A 13,111-nucleotide genomic window follows, 5' to 3' on the forward strand; every position below is an offset into this window, starting at 1 on the left:
CAGCTATATAAAAATCAAGGATAGATTTTTCACTTTTATTTATTTAATTGATTAATTAATGAAAAATTCAAAAGTTAGTTTTTGATATTTTCATTAATAAGATAATTAATTAATTAAAAGATAAATTGTAAATTTGTTACATATTTATTTTTTAAATTTAAATATTTTCCATATAAGTTAGACTTATCAGAAAATAAATAAGATACTGAATTTATTCGCTCAAAGAAAAAGAATGATACTTTTCTATCTCTCCCTGAAAAAGATACAGAACCAATCTCAGGCCTATTCTCTTGATCTCATGTGTTGAGTACATCAAGTTGAATCGGAAATATTTCATCCCTTATTCTTTAAGTGCCCACACACTTCTTGAGGTGTAAAAAACGTTGTGGAAGATCTTGGTGTGAGTACTTGAGAGCAGCTTGGATAGGAAGATCATTTATTTTACGAAAAGATAGCAAGGACACTTGATAGGCATCAAGAGGTATGTTCTTTATTCTTTTCTTGTTTATAATTAATGTTTGTATATTAATGGATCCGCATATTTAAAGGTAGTTTAAATATGTTACAAAAAAATTTGCTGTACACTGGGCCAACCCATCACTATTCCGCTACGTATTAGGAAACTTGTTCCTAACATGAACATCTATCAACACTTGGAAAATGTTTCTTTACCATTTTAGATTTAACACATAATTCACATTTATCATGCTCATTCACATCACAATTAATCAATCCACATTTAACAACTCTTTTAATTGTGCTATAACCTATATGAGCAAGTCTATTATGTCACAAAGTAAAAGAATTTGAATTAACCACATTGCAAGATATATATGTCATATGATTATTGTCACTATCAAGAGTGCATAGTTTGATCATTTGATCATTCCATCATATGGATAACACTTTCCCACAAAAATGCCCAATTTAGTCAAAGTGAGTTTACTCAATTCAAACTCAATTTTGATACCAAATTTACTCAATAGACTTCCACTCATAATGTTTCTAATCATATCGGGGACATAAAAAATATTAGCTAGGGTCACTTTCTTTCCATTAGTGAAGAACACACAATGCAGCCCTTGCCAAGTACCTTGGATCTATTTTCATTTCCCATTTGGACTTCAAGTCCCACCTTTACACTTTCAAAGGTTTTGAAAAGAGTTTTATCATAGGTTGCATGAATGATGGCACAAATATCATACCACCATCCTTGCAACTTTCCTTGGGTTGCATTAACTTCACTCAAGGTTACAATGATCTCAACATCAAATGCAATAGCCTTGGTCTCTTTACATAGGTTTGCAATGATCTCAACATCAAATGCATTGACCTTAGTATCTTCACTTTCTTTTGCAATGATCTCATCATCAGTTGCATTGACATGTTGACCTTCTCTTAAGGTTGCATTAGTCTCATCACTGCATGCATGAAAGGTTTTTCAGCCTAAAGTGGTACCTCGGCAACCTTCCTAATTGATCTGGGAACATTTTTGGTGTACACCATTTACACTATTACACATTTGTCCTTTAATAAACAAAAATAATGAAGAATATCATAGTCGTTTTGAGTACTATTATCCAATATATATCTCTTCACTTCAAAACAATCCAAAATCTAGTGCTACTGAGGGTACTAGCAATTTTAGTGATGCCCACCAACTTAGTGAAATAAAGAACCTTAAATCTGAAGTAGAATTCTTGCCTAGAGAATTTGAAGACTTAAAAGCTAAGTATGGTCGAGGAAGTAACGAGGTTACAAGGGTAGAGTATGATGAACCATATTTTGACTATGAAAGAGTCGACATTTTTAATTATACATGTGGCACTGACATGGATGGAAACTAACTGAAGTTCTACATTTTAGTAACATGCATAGTTCGAGGGGAATTTTTAGCAAGCATAAAAATTTAGGGGGCACAATTTGAAAAGGTAATAGTTCGGGGGGAAATCCTATTTATTCTATATTTATGATTTATTTAATGTAATTTTTGTAATTATTAATTAATTAAATAAATTAATTAATTAATTAATTTTGATGTGAGTCTTGTGTGCGTGGATTGGAATTTGATGATCGTATTTTATAATAGAAGATAGTAAGGACCCTTTATAGGCTTCAAAAGGTAAATGTTCTTCTGTTAGATTAATATAAATCATAGAATCGGATATAGTTTTATATATAAAAAATTATAATAATTGAGCCAATGAATTGCATTCCGGTGCGCACTCAAAAAACTTTTTTCCAACCATAAGGTGGTGATTAGCTTGGTTGAAGCTCACCAAAATAATCATAAAAGTTTTATAGTGAGATTAAGTGTGTAGTTAGAGTGATTACGTGTGATAACTTGTGCCCCTAAAACTCGCATAGGGATTGGTATTTATAGACCTTACTGGTCTTGCTTCCACTTCGTGGAAATGGAACAAGAAAAGGGGTTCATCTGTCTCTTATGTTGGTGGAAGACCACTTCTTAAGAAATCTTACCCATTGGTGAGTAAGGCCTTATTTGGGAACGCTTCTAAAAGCACTTTTAGCCTTGGAAAAAGTAAAAGTTATTCTAAAGTCATGGATGGATTTCTCCATATTTGAACTTTTATCTCTTAAAAAGCTCTTCTACCCTACACCACAATTTGTAGCTTTAGAGGGAAGAGCTTCTAAAACACTAAAGGGTGTTTGGTACGAGGGTTTGGTTTGTTAGAAATAAAAATGTCAAATGTAACCCATGTTTGGTAAATTTATTTTTAATGGCTTGGGAGTTTGTGTTTCCAAGTGTGTCCTATTTTTTAGCTTGATCTGAGGGTAATCTTAACCCCTTTAAACACTTGAGTTTCACATTCCCTTAATCTAAACTCCCTCTAACTCTACTCCCACAAACTCAAACCTCATACCAAACACCATCTAAAAGTAACAAGCTGAAGCAATCCCAATCAAGCCCTAAGACTAGTAGGTCAAGTGGAAAAGGTATTGGCCCCTCGGCCCTTCTCTTGAACCTAGTCCTACCCATGGCATATGTTCACAAGTGTGCCCAAGATTGTACTGGGTTGAGGATCTATAGCTTCGTACCTACGAATATTTAGGGCTTAGATATGGGTTTTGTAGCCTAGTTTGTGATATGAACCTAATGGTCTAATTAGTGTCGCCCAAGTCCCTCGGAAATGGCATGTAACCTTGAATTTGGTTTAACTAAACAAATTTTGGTCACTACATATAGCAAAAAGATCTTATGGCATATTTCTTTTTTCTTAATATTCTTATGGTATTTTTTTTTTATATTGTTATGGGAGTTTTTTTTTCCCATATATTTGTAATATTTTATTTGTAGACCATACTTTATTTAATAAAAGTATAGTAACTAGTTGTGATAAATTTATGAAGGTATTTTTCGTCATTTTCAATATACTTATTTTTTAATTATTTATATTTTATAAAACATTTTTTTTAATATTATTTAAAAATAAATAAAAAACTTAATCGTTTTTGCCATGCAAAGGTACTCAACTAGTGTTTATTCATCTACTTTTCTTCTTCGACATATTTTTAATTCCATTCTTCTTTTTCTTCTTCTTCTTCTTCATTTTCTTCCTTCATTTGTATGAGTAGCTAGTTTCATTTGATCGTAGTTTGGTGTAACTGGTTACCATTATAAATATATATTATTTGTGATGCGGTAGTTTCCAGTTACCACTTTTTTTTGTGATGCGATGGTAATCGATTACTACTACGAAATTAGTTTTTATATTTTTAGTGATGTGGTGGTAACTAGTTCCCATTATCAAAATAATTTTTATTTTTTCAGTGACGTGAGGGTAACTAGTTACCACTATCAAAATAACAAAGTTAGATAAATAAAATTTAAAAAAAAAACGAGTTATAACCTAAACTGATTGTGATGGTAACTGGTTACTTAACAAATCTAGGAAAAAAAAGTGATGGTAAATTCTTACTTAGCCAAATCTGGAAAAAAAATGATTGTGGTGATAACTGGTTACTTAGCCATATCTAGAAAAAAAAATCAGTTCTGAAAAAGAAAAAAAATGATCGTGATGGTAACTGGTTACTTAGGCAGATTTAGAAATAAAAAAAAAACAAATTAGATAGATCTGAAACAACCAAGAAGAAGAATGAGACGAACCGGAGATGGCGTCGGTGGTGACTGGTGATACAACGTCTGTTTTGGTTGCCGGCATGAGAAGGTTGCCATTGTTGTGAAAGAAAATGGATAGAGGGTTTGGCTGCCATTTTTATGAGAGAAAATTATTGGGGATATGAGGGAGAGAGGAGAATAAGAGTGAATGATATGTATTTTATTTATGGTAATCATTTTTTTATAATTAATGAGTTACCCTATTTTAACTTTTTATTTTTTGAGTTATCATATATTTTGTGGCATAAATTTTATGCTCATAAATATAAAAAGTAATTTGTTTTTATTTATATTTTTGTAAAATGTCTTAGCAAAAATAATGTATTTTTTTCCAAGAGAAAAGCTTGATTTGTTCGCGAAGGGGAGGAGAAGACTCTTAGAATATGTTTGGTAGGAGGGAGAAGTGGGTGGTTAGAGAGAAAAGAAGGGAGATTCGTAGGAGAGGTTAAACTATTTTATTTGATAAGAAAAATCTTGGGGAGAAAGAGGAATGAAGATTTCAAATCCTCTCAAATCTACCATTTAAAATCCTTCCTTTTATTTTATTTTTTGAGTGAAATTCATAGAATTTTATTGGGCAGACAGCCAAAATAAAGCAAAAATATCAAACATAAAGAGTTTTAAGGCCAAAGACATGAAGGCAAACCAGGCCACCAAACTCTAGGAGAATCAAGAGATAATGCAAATTTTGCTAAGGAATGAGCTGTAGAATTACTAGCTCTATTACAAAGACAAATGGAAATAAACGAGAAAGAGCTCCATGCTTGATAAATGTCTTGGAGAACAATGCCATATTCTGAATGATTAGCCTCCTTACAGGCAATGCTTTGGCAAACACGAAGACAGTCTATACTAATCCGAATACGAAGGAAGCCAAGGCGAATACAAAGAAGCATCCCTTGAAGGGCAGCAGCTGCTTCAGCAACATGAGGCGCTAATGATGTCGTCAATGGAGTTGCAGCAGAGCAACGAACAATCCCCAAGCTATCAACCACCACCGCTCCCATACCCACCATCCCTTTATCAACATCTAAACCAGCATCTACATGAACACCCATCTCTCCATCAGCCAAGGGAACCACTTGCGCAGCAGTAGGATGCGTAGAGGAACCACCACCACCTTCCTCAATTCGGGTTTGGTTTTGTGCCTCTTGATAACGCCACAGAAAATTCAGAGCCCAAGGACCCACCATATCGTCATCAAGAAGCTTATTATCATGAACAAATTGGTTACGACGATACCAAATTCTCCAACACAACACCAAAAATTCCTCCACCTCTTTTTTCTGAAGAATCTCCATACACCCAATAAGAACTTCATAGAAAGAGGAAGCACTTCCCAGCAGTTCCAAGCCTTTTACAAGCCATTCACCCCGAATATTCTTTAAGGGTAGGGCACGTCCAAAGAGCATGAAGAGTGGTTGTCAAAAATCCTTCCTTTTATTGGAATAATTTATTCTCTCTACTCTAATTTGTTTAAAATTAGAAATATACTCCTTAAAAAATATAATTTTCTTTGTTTTTTCTTGCTACCAACTTTATAATTTCATACTCTCAACTTTTCATCATGAATTTATATATTACATTTTGTTATAGTGTTCCCTCTATATTCACATAATACTATTTGTTAATGCAATTTCTCTTTTCTTGTCCTCAAGTTTACTCAATTCTTCATATTCGAAAGAATAAAAAATATTTAAAAATATATAAATAATAATAAAAAATAGATAAATTGATATACTATATATTGTAAAAAAAAATTAATGTATTTTCAAAATACGATAAAATTAAATAAAAAATAAAAGGCATTCACACATACTCGTCCTTGCTACTCTGTAATGAACTTGATATTCATATATTAATTTCTAATTTGAAGAAGGATACAGCTGCGGTATCAAAGATAACAACAAAAAATGGAAAATACTTCACAGATGTACACAAATCAATTATTAAATTTGGGCAATGACAAGATATATACAACTAATTTTTCTTCTTTTCTTTTTTTTTTTTTTTTGTCTCCCAATTCTTACAACTATTGCCCCCACACCAGTCTCTAAAATGTTTTATCCACTAAATATTCTAAAATTTAAATAAAAGAAAGGATTTGTGACTTGAACCCTTTCAATAAACTCATGCTTCCACAACAGGCAAAATGAGAAGAGAACAATATAAGAGCACTTAGCTCCGGTACACATTCTCAGGTAGGATCCAATAGACCAAAATGAATGGTTGTTCTATGAAGAAGTCGTAGATCCCATTGTCAGATCCTCGCAGATACTTGGAAATTGTTACTTTTACAAGCTCCGTCAAACATTCTTTCAGATTGTGAGGATTGCTGCAACACTTGGGTCCTCGGCTCAGCCTACCCAAATTGAGAATGCAACACAGAAATTTTCCAGCACACATGGAGCTGTTTCCAATAGCAAAGAGATCATTCAACAACATCAAAGATGACACAATTGGCAATGTAGTAAAAGATATAAAGGTGTTCATTTGTCCAGAATGAAATTGGTATATAAAATTAATTGAAAAAGAAAGAAACGCCATCAGAACAAAACATTTGGTTCATGTATCACCGGCCTATTAGAAAGAATTATTTTAGATAGTTTTAGATAAAAAAAATTATTCTCGGGACCTCTAGGGTATTCCATTGCATTAATTACTCTAATCAAGTGGAACCCACTAAAATTGATACATATAATAATATATATATATATGTGTACTAAGTAAGAACATGAATGAGAAGAGGATGGCAATAAACCTATTGGTGGGTTACTTTCTAGTTCTTGCTCATGCTAAGTGAACATGTTAGAAAACTAGGCAATAAGCTATTGACTGATGCAGCACGGAAATGAGAGTGGTAAATAAAATGAACCAATGGTAATGAAAAGAAGTTGGTATGCAGATGTCCAAAGATGAACAAAAGTTTGTATTCACGTGTTTATTGGTTCTTATTTCATAGAAATGAGTACTCTCCAGCAAAGATAACGACCATAAGTGAAGATAATGAATATTATATCTTACCTTAAAGTATAAATCACTTATGCCGAGAAAATTTTATCTCAACCCCGCACACCAAAAATATAAGGTGATGCCGATCCAGAAGTTGTTGGAAGGGGCTTCTTCACAAATGGATGTTCTAAGAGCTGAGCAGCAGTGAGACGAGCATCTGCATTTACTTGTAGGCACTTAAAAATAAAGTCGCGTGCCTCTTCAGAGAGAGAATCAGGAACTGTAGGTGGCACACCCTTTCCAATTTTAAATAAGGCCTGCATCTGTTGAGACAAAAGGTCGTGAAGCAATAAAACAATAAGAAAGCTGAAGAAAAACTCAAGTTTGAGAAATCTATGAACCTTGGCATCCACCATTGTTGTTACAGTAATAATGCCAAAAGAAAGAAGAATTCAAACAAAATAAACACATACCCACTCCAAATCAGAGTACGGTATCTTTTGTGTTAACATCTCCAACACAGTGCACCCGAGACTCCATATATCAGCTGGAAGCCCATATCCATGGCCCTTTCGATTAACAACCTGCAAATGTAGTTCAATATTGAGGCTTAATATAAAAAATCAATAGCAAACCATAAAAGAAATCTAAAGCAATATTTAAAGAAATAAATACTTTCAGGTACAACAAAGTTTACATTTATCTAATCCAAGTACCACACAAATCATAGTGCAGATAAAGAAAACTTGAATGCCACTGGTAAAAGAATTTTATCAATAGCATACTGAAAAACAGGAGGGAAAAAAAAAAAGCTAACTAATCACAGTTTATAATATATAGCCAATTTGCGACTACGCTATCTTTTTTTCATAGCTATGGACATATTCCTGACCAGTTCTCAATCAATTAGATTTGATATCTGAAAAAAAAAAATACTGATATCATTCACAAGTAAACTTGGACTGCTGCAATAAAGGACTTAACCAAGTGAAAGCTTTGAGGCCCAAGTACACACATGAATTAAGCAGACTCCATATCAATGTGCTAAAATGGTGACAAATTCAGAGAACTGTAATTATATAAATGAACATAATTTGAATCACGATATTAAATCTGATACAGAATGCAGTGATTAACTATTTGACCCTTTATTTCCGTTTTGATTATTCCACAAACCCTCAAACCACTTAGGGGATACTAATTATTTATTTGCTCCAATGCCAAACTCTGTAATCTTCGAAAAACAAGAGACTCGTAGTTATGGCAGAAAGCCCTGAGCAATTGTTTAACAGACCAAAAACATTGGAAAGACGATAAATTTTAAGTTCTACTGCAATGAATTTAAAAACAAGAAAATGTGTCCTACTGCTAGCCAGATCATGAATTGGCAGGCTACAAGACAATGAATTTCTATAAATTTGAAACAGTACCATATCGGAGTATATGTGTTGGTCCATAACAGGAAAGAGGACTGATACATAGAATCCTAATAATTATCTTCTCCAAAGACTAAGACTGCCATTAATCAATTGATCCGTAAAACAGTACCATTTTCGGTTAATTTGAAATAAAACGGCAAGGACAAACCTCAGGAGCCATCCAGCATGCAGTCCCCTTGGTAGATTTGACATCATTGAGTTTGGTTGCCTGGAAAAAGAGTAAATGCAGCAATGTAAGGGAGGAACACATATTCAAACTCATTTCAGAAGTAACCAGAAAGAAATTTAAAATATTAGAAATCAAAAATAAAACCTTTGCCAACCCAAAATCTGCAAGCTTGACAGATCCATTTGCATCTACCAGTATATTTGCACATTTAATGTCCCTTGAATAAATTAAAAACAGAAAGAGATAAGCATCACCCAGATTAACAATACCTGAAAACATTGAAGAAACAAAGATTTCACATGATACATAGTAGTGATATTTATATTTACTTTTCATACCTGTGAACCACGTTTCGATCATGAAGATACTTTAAACCAAGCAAAATCTGTCTTGTGTAGGCAGAGACTTGAGAATCCCGAAGATTATATCTCTGATAAAGTCTCTGCAAGGATCCCTTGGTTACTAGCTCAAGAAAAATATAAAGCTTTGAGTCATCCTGCAGTGACCATAAGCAGAAAATAAATCATCAGAAATGAAATAGAATTCTTGCAACCCACATATTAGAAAAAGACTACAAGCAACATGATATATTCAATCACATCAATTTCATACTAGGCACCTATTTTCTTTAGATTTACTACTATAAAAACCTAAGTTACAACCCAGTCTATACTTTCTTTCTCATAGACCGCCACCACTAATAGTACCACAACTCCACTACTATCAAAAATATTCATCCTGACCTGGCTTGGTTTGCAAAATTACTAACAAGACTAAAACTAGGAAAGTATGAACCATGTAAACCATTATGAGTCATCAAACAGTTTTTGCACAGTATGCAATAAAATTGATTTTGACTCTCAAAATGAAGACTTAATGGTAGTTTAGGTGAAAAGTGACAAGAATACTACAAAGAATCTGCAACTAAAGTACAAATAAGAATAACACAGGCAATAGAAACTATACCGTATCTGTGCCATAATATTGAACTATGTTTTCATGTTCAAACTGACTTAGAAGGGCAATCTCCTGAAATAATAAGCATAGTATTAGAAGAAGCACGCATTAACCAAAGTATCAAATAGCTTAGCATAAACATAAAATATACAAAATGCTACATGAAGCCAGCAAACAAACAACCCTTAAGTCTAACCTGCTCAAGCTGATAAATACTTTGCTTTCCTTGATCTCCTTGATCAAGCAAGGAAACTTCCTTCACGGCAAAAAAGAAACCATCGCTGGGAAAAAATGAAAAATCAATCAAAATCAGCTAAGATATATAAATTGTCAACAATATAAGACAACTAAAATGAAACAGAAACAACAAACTTGAAAGTTGAAATCATCCCTTCTAAAATTATTATATGCAAGCATAAACTGAAATAGACAAACTGTAACATTTTGCCACCAAACAACCAAAAAATGCACTATATTACAATTCTTAACCTTTACATTCTAAAAATCTGCGTTTTAACTAAATTCTTGACTTTTGTTTTGAAAAATTCTAATAATAACTCTTGAATTTACAAAACCTACCCAAAATTAACTCTCTACCTGCTTTTGGTCAAACTTTTTCTAATAAAAATTTTCTTTTCTTTTTGTTTCAGTTAATATTATAGAGTTTAAGATTTATCTCCAAAGCGCCTCAACACATTGGCACCAGGCAGTTATTGTTCCCAATTCTTCTAGCATTTTGCAAGGAGTGCAGTCTTAATTTTAACTACAAATATTTTACCAGTCAAAGCCGAGCATGTGCCAGAAAATAAGTTTTAAAATTAAGTGACAAGAGCCAAGACAACATGGTTAACTTTCTGATACAAGACTATAATTCCTACATGGATATACACGCTGTTTCCATCACTGATATGGAAAGCCACAAAACCCCTATTTTTATCTAATAAAATAGTGCCATCCCTAGAATCTTCAATCATCAATTTGCTAAAGAGATCATCCCTATTTTTCTCTAATAAATCATGCCATCCCTAAAATCTTCAATCATCAATTTGGTAAGAGAACAAAGATAAATGAAACCCCTGGCGTAGTAAGGGGTGAGATTTAACTTTTTTTGACTCAATAAACAATTGAAATGAAATTAATAAACTTTTCAAAATGAAATAAATGAAGGTAATCTAAGAAAATATGACGGAAAGCAATTGAACACAACATTCCGGAACTTACTCTGCAATTCCTTCGTACACCGAACCAAATGACCCGCGCCCCAGAAGCTCACCCTTTTGCCAATAGGTGATATTACGTTTGAATCTCCCATTCGGAGAAATGTTTGAGGGCTCTGTGGTGCTGCTAGAAGAATCGTCATCGTTCGACGTTGTGAACGAACACGTTTCATAGAGGGGTGCATTCTCAGCAACGACGGCAAGCCCCCCTGCTGGGACATCTCGGCCTCGATCCTCAACAACAACTTTCGTCAGCACTTGTTCTACTTTGTCTTCTTGTTCTTGCTCCTCCTCTTCTCTGTCTTCGTCAGAAGACGCATAATCTTCAACGGCCATTCGTGTAGAGTCTTGTTTATCGTCGGGCGCAAAATCCCTTAAAATGTCCCAGGTCGAGCTCGTGAGATCAACCTCGGGAAGCCTCATCGAAGGAGGTGGCTTTAGCAACGGCGGCCGGACACCCTTAATTCCTCCTCCAACGGTAGTATCACCACCAGCACAATAACTATCGTCAGGACTACAACACCCACTAGACTGAGCTGGATGAGCCCTAGTCAACTCAGTAAAATCCCTAATTACAGCAGTCTTCATAACCCTCTCACACAATTCGTCCACCGCTGCTCCACCATCCTCCTCCTCCTGCTCCCTCTTCGAATCACTGGGGCTATCCAAAGGGTAGAGCCTAGACCTGGGCAGAAGATCCGAAGATGATCGGATCTTCCTAGCCTCCCACGCCGCCAGCGAAATAGCAAAGTCTTCAGGACCGGAAAGCCCCAAACTCCGGCATATCCGATCAAACTCGCCGTCGGTGCCCTCGACTCGAAAACTCATCTTATCCGACAAATCGAGCGAGCGAGTATGAAGCGACGGAGACGGCGAAGATTCAATCGACGAAGAAGACGACGAGGAGGTCGCGTTGTAGTCAATGTGCTTGGCAGCATTGCGGCGCTCCAAGCGCGGCTTCCTCGAGTTCTTCTTCGAATCCATGTCTTTGTTTACCTTTTTATTGGAGAAAAATCGAGGTATATGATGCATAGAGAACACAATCCATCTAAATTCTCCCAGTACAGAGCTTCGACCGGAAACCCCGAAAAGTAAAACTAAAATTAAAATAAAATTAAAGAATAAAAATCCAGCTTGACGGACTCCTTGTTCTTCTTTCTCGCCTGATGATTTTCTGAAACTTTCCCGAGAAAATTGATAGGAAAATTGGGGTTTGGGGTTTTGTCCTTGGAAGAAGAAAAAGAAGCTGACCAATAGGAGAGAGAGATATCAGAGGAAATGGTTTGAACTTTGAAGGGGAGAAGGAGAGTGAGACTTTTGTGAGACTGGTAAACGCCGTCGAGGAGAGTAGGAGGGAGAGAGGAAGGGAAAACGCGGTGCCACGTGGCGGATACGGAAGCCTTCAGTATGACTGGGACTGGTGGGGACCCTTTGCCTTTGCCTTTGCCAGCAAGGATTAATGAACTTCTTTTTTTTTTTCATAAAAGACGACAGAGCAGAGTTACTGTAATTTGTACAATAATGTAGGTGACATGAGATGAGACTGTTATTTTTGTTTGCCAGCGCGGCGACCAAACAAATCATGTATGTATGAGTAAGTACTAAAAATACTAGAGTTCTTAGTGCTAAAATATCTTTCAAAAAAAATTATATTACTTAAGTAGTAATCAATTATGTTAGAACTTTTCTTTTTGGATGAGATTATGCTTTTGATTAGAGTTAAATGGATATGATAAGTAAAATTAGTGTTTTATTTTTTATTTCATTTTTTAATAATATTACATATGAAAAAAAATCAAAGTGTTTATATATCAATTAAAAAACAATTATGGGAATTATGAAAATTATTATAATTTAGAAAATAATTTTTTTTAAATCTTTTTGGGAGTACTTTTGAATAAAAAATGACTTTTGTATTTTTTTTTTTTTTTTGCCAAACACTCTTAAAACTTTTTTAAATCAAGAAGCTAAAAAATAATTTAAAGAAACTTAGTCAAACAGAGCCGCACTGCTATTAAAACAAGTCAAAATTTTGTATAAGAAGATTTGCATAAAATTGTAATTATTTCTATAACACTTGAATACTTATGTAAAAGGAAAAAATTTACAACAATACTACCTAAATAGCTCATTTTGTTGCAATGCTTAGATCCTACCGTTAAAACTACTTATTAGTAATTTGTGTGGAAGCCATCACACATCATTATTCTAAATTATATATTTAATTTATTAAATA

General features: G+C 34.2%; 1 protein-coding gene across 1 annotated transcript; it reads right to left on the reverse strand.

Annotated features, from left to right (window-relative positions):
* Positions 1-5,970: 5,970 nt before the first annotated feature.
* LOC133805104 (mitogen-activated protein kinase kinase kinase 1-like) lies at positions 5,971-12,199 on the reverse strand. The gene is made up of 9 exons (XM_062243206.1): positions 10,880-12,199; positions 9,855-9,939; positions 9,668-9,730; positions 9,040-9,197; positions 8,846-8,918; positions 8,681-8,740; positions 7,567-7,677; positions 7,166-7,416; positions 5,971-6,551 (listed from the first exon to the last, which is right to left on the reverse strand). The coding sequence occupies exons 1-8, from the start codon at positions 11,905-11,907 to the stop codon at positions 7,204-7,206; spliced, it is 1,791 nt and encodes a 596-aa protein (XP_062099190.1). The 5' UTR covers positions 11,908-12,199; the 3' UTR covers positions 5,971-6,551; positions 7,166-7,203.
* Between the last annotated feature and the right edge of the window lie 912 nt (positions 12,200-13,111).

The sequence above is a fragment of the Humulus lupulus genome, chromosome X (assembly GCF_963169125.1).
Source record: "Humulus lupulus chromosome X, drHumLupu1.1, whole genome shotgun sequence".
Lineage (NCBI taxonomy): Eukaryota > Viridiplantae > Streptophyta > Magnoliopsida > Rosales > Cannabaceae > Humulus > Humulus lupulus.

Coding starts and splice junctions, on each gene's coding strand:
- LOC133805104 (XM_062243206.1), bottom strand. CDS start 11,907: ATGCATCATATACCTCGATTTTTCTCCAATAAAAAGGTAAACAAAGAC. Junction 9,940..10,879: donor GTGTACGAAGGAATTGCAGA/GTAAGTTCCGGA, acceptor ATTTTTTCCCAG/CGATGGTTTCTTTTTTGCCG. Junction 8,919..9,039: donor GATCGAAACGTGGTTCACAG/GTATGAAAAGTA, acceptor AATTTATTCAAG/GGACATTAAATGTGCAAATA.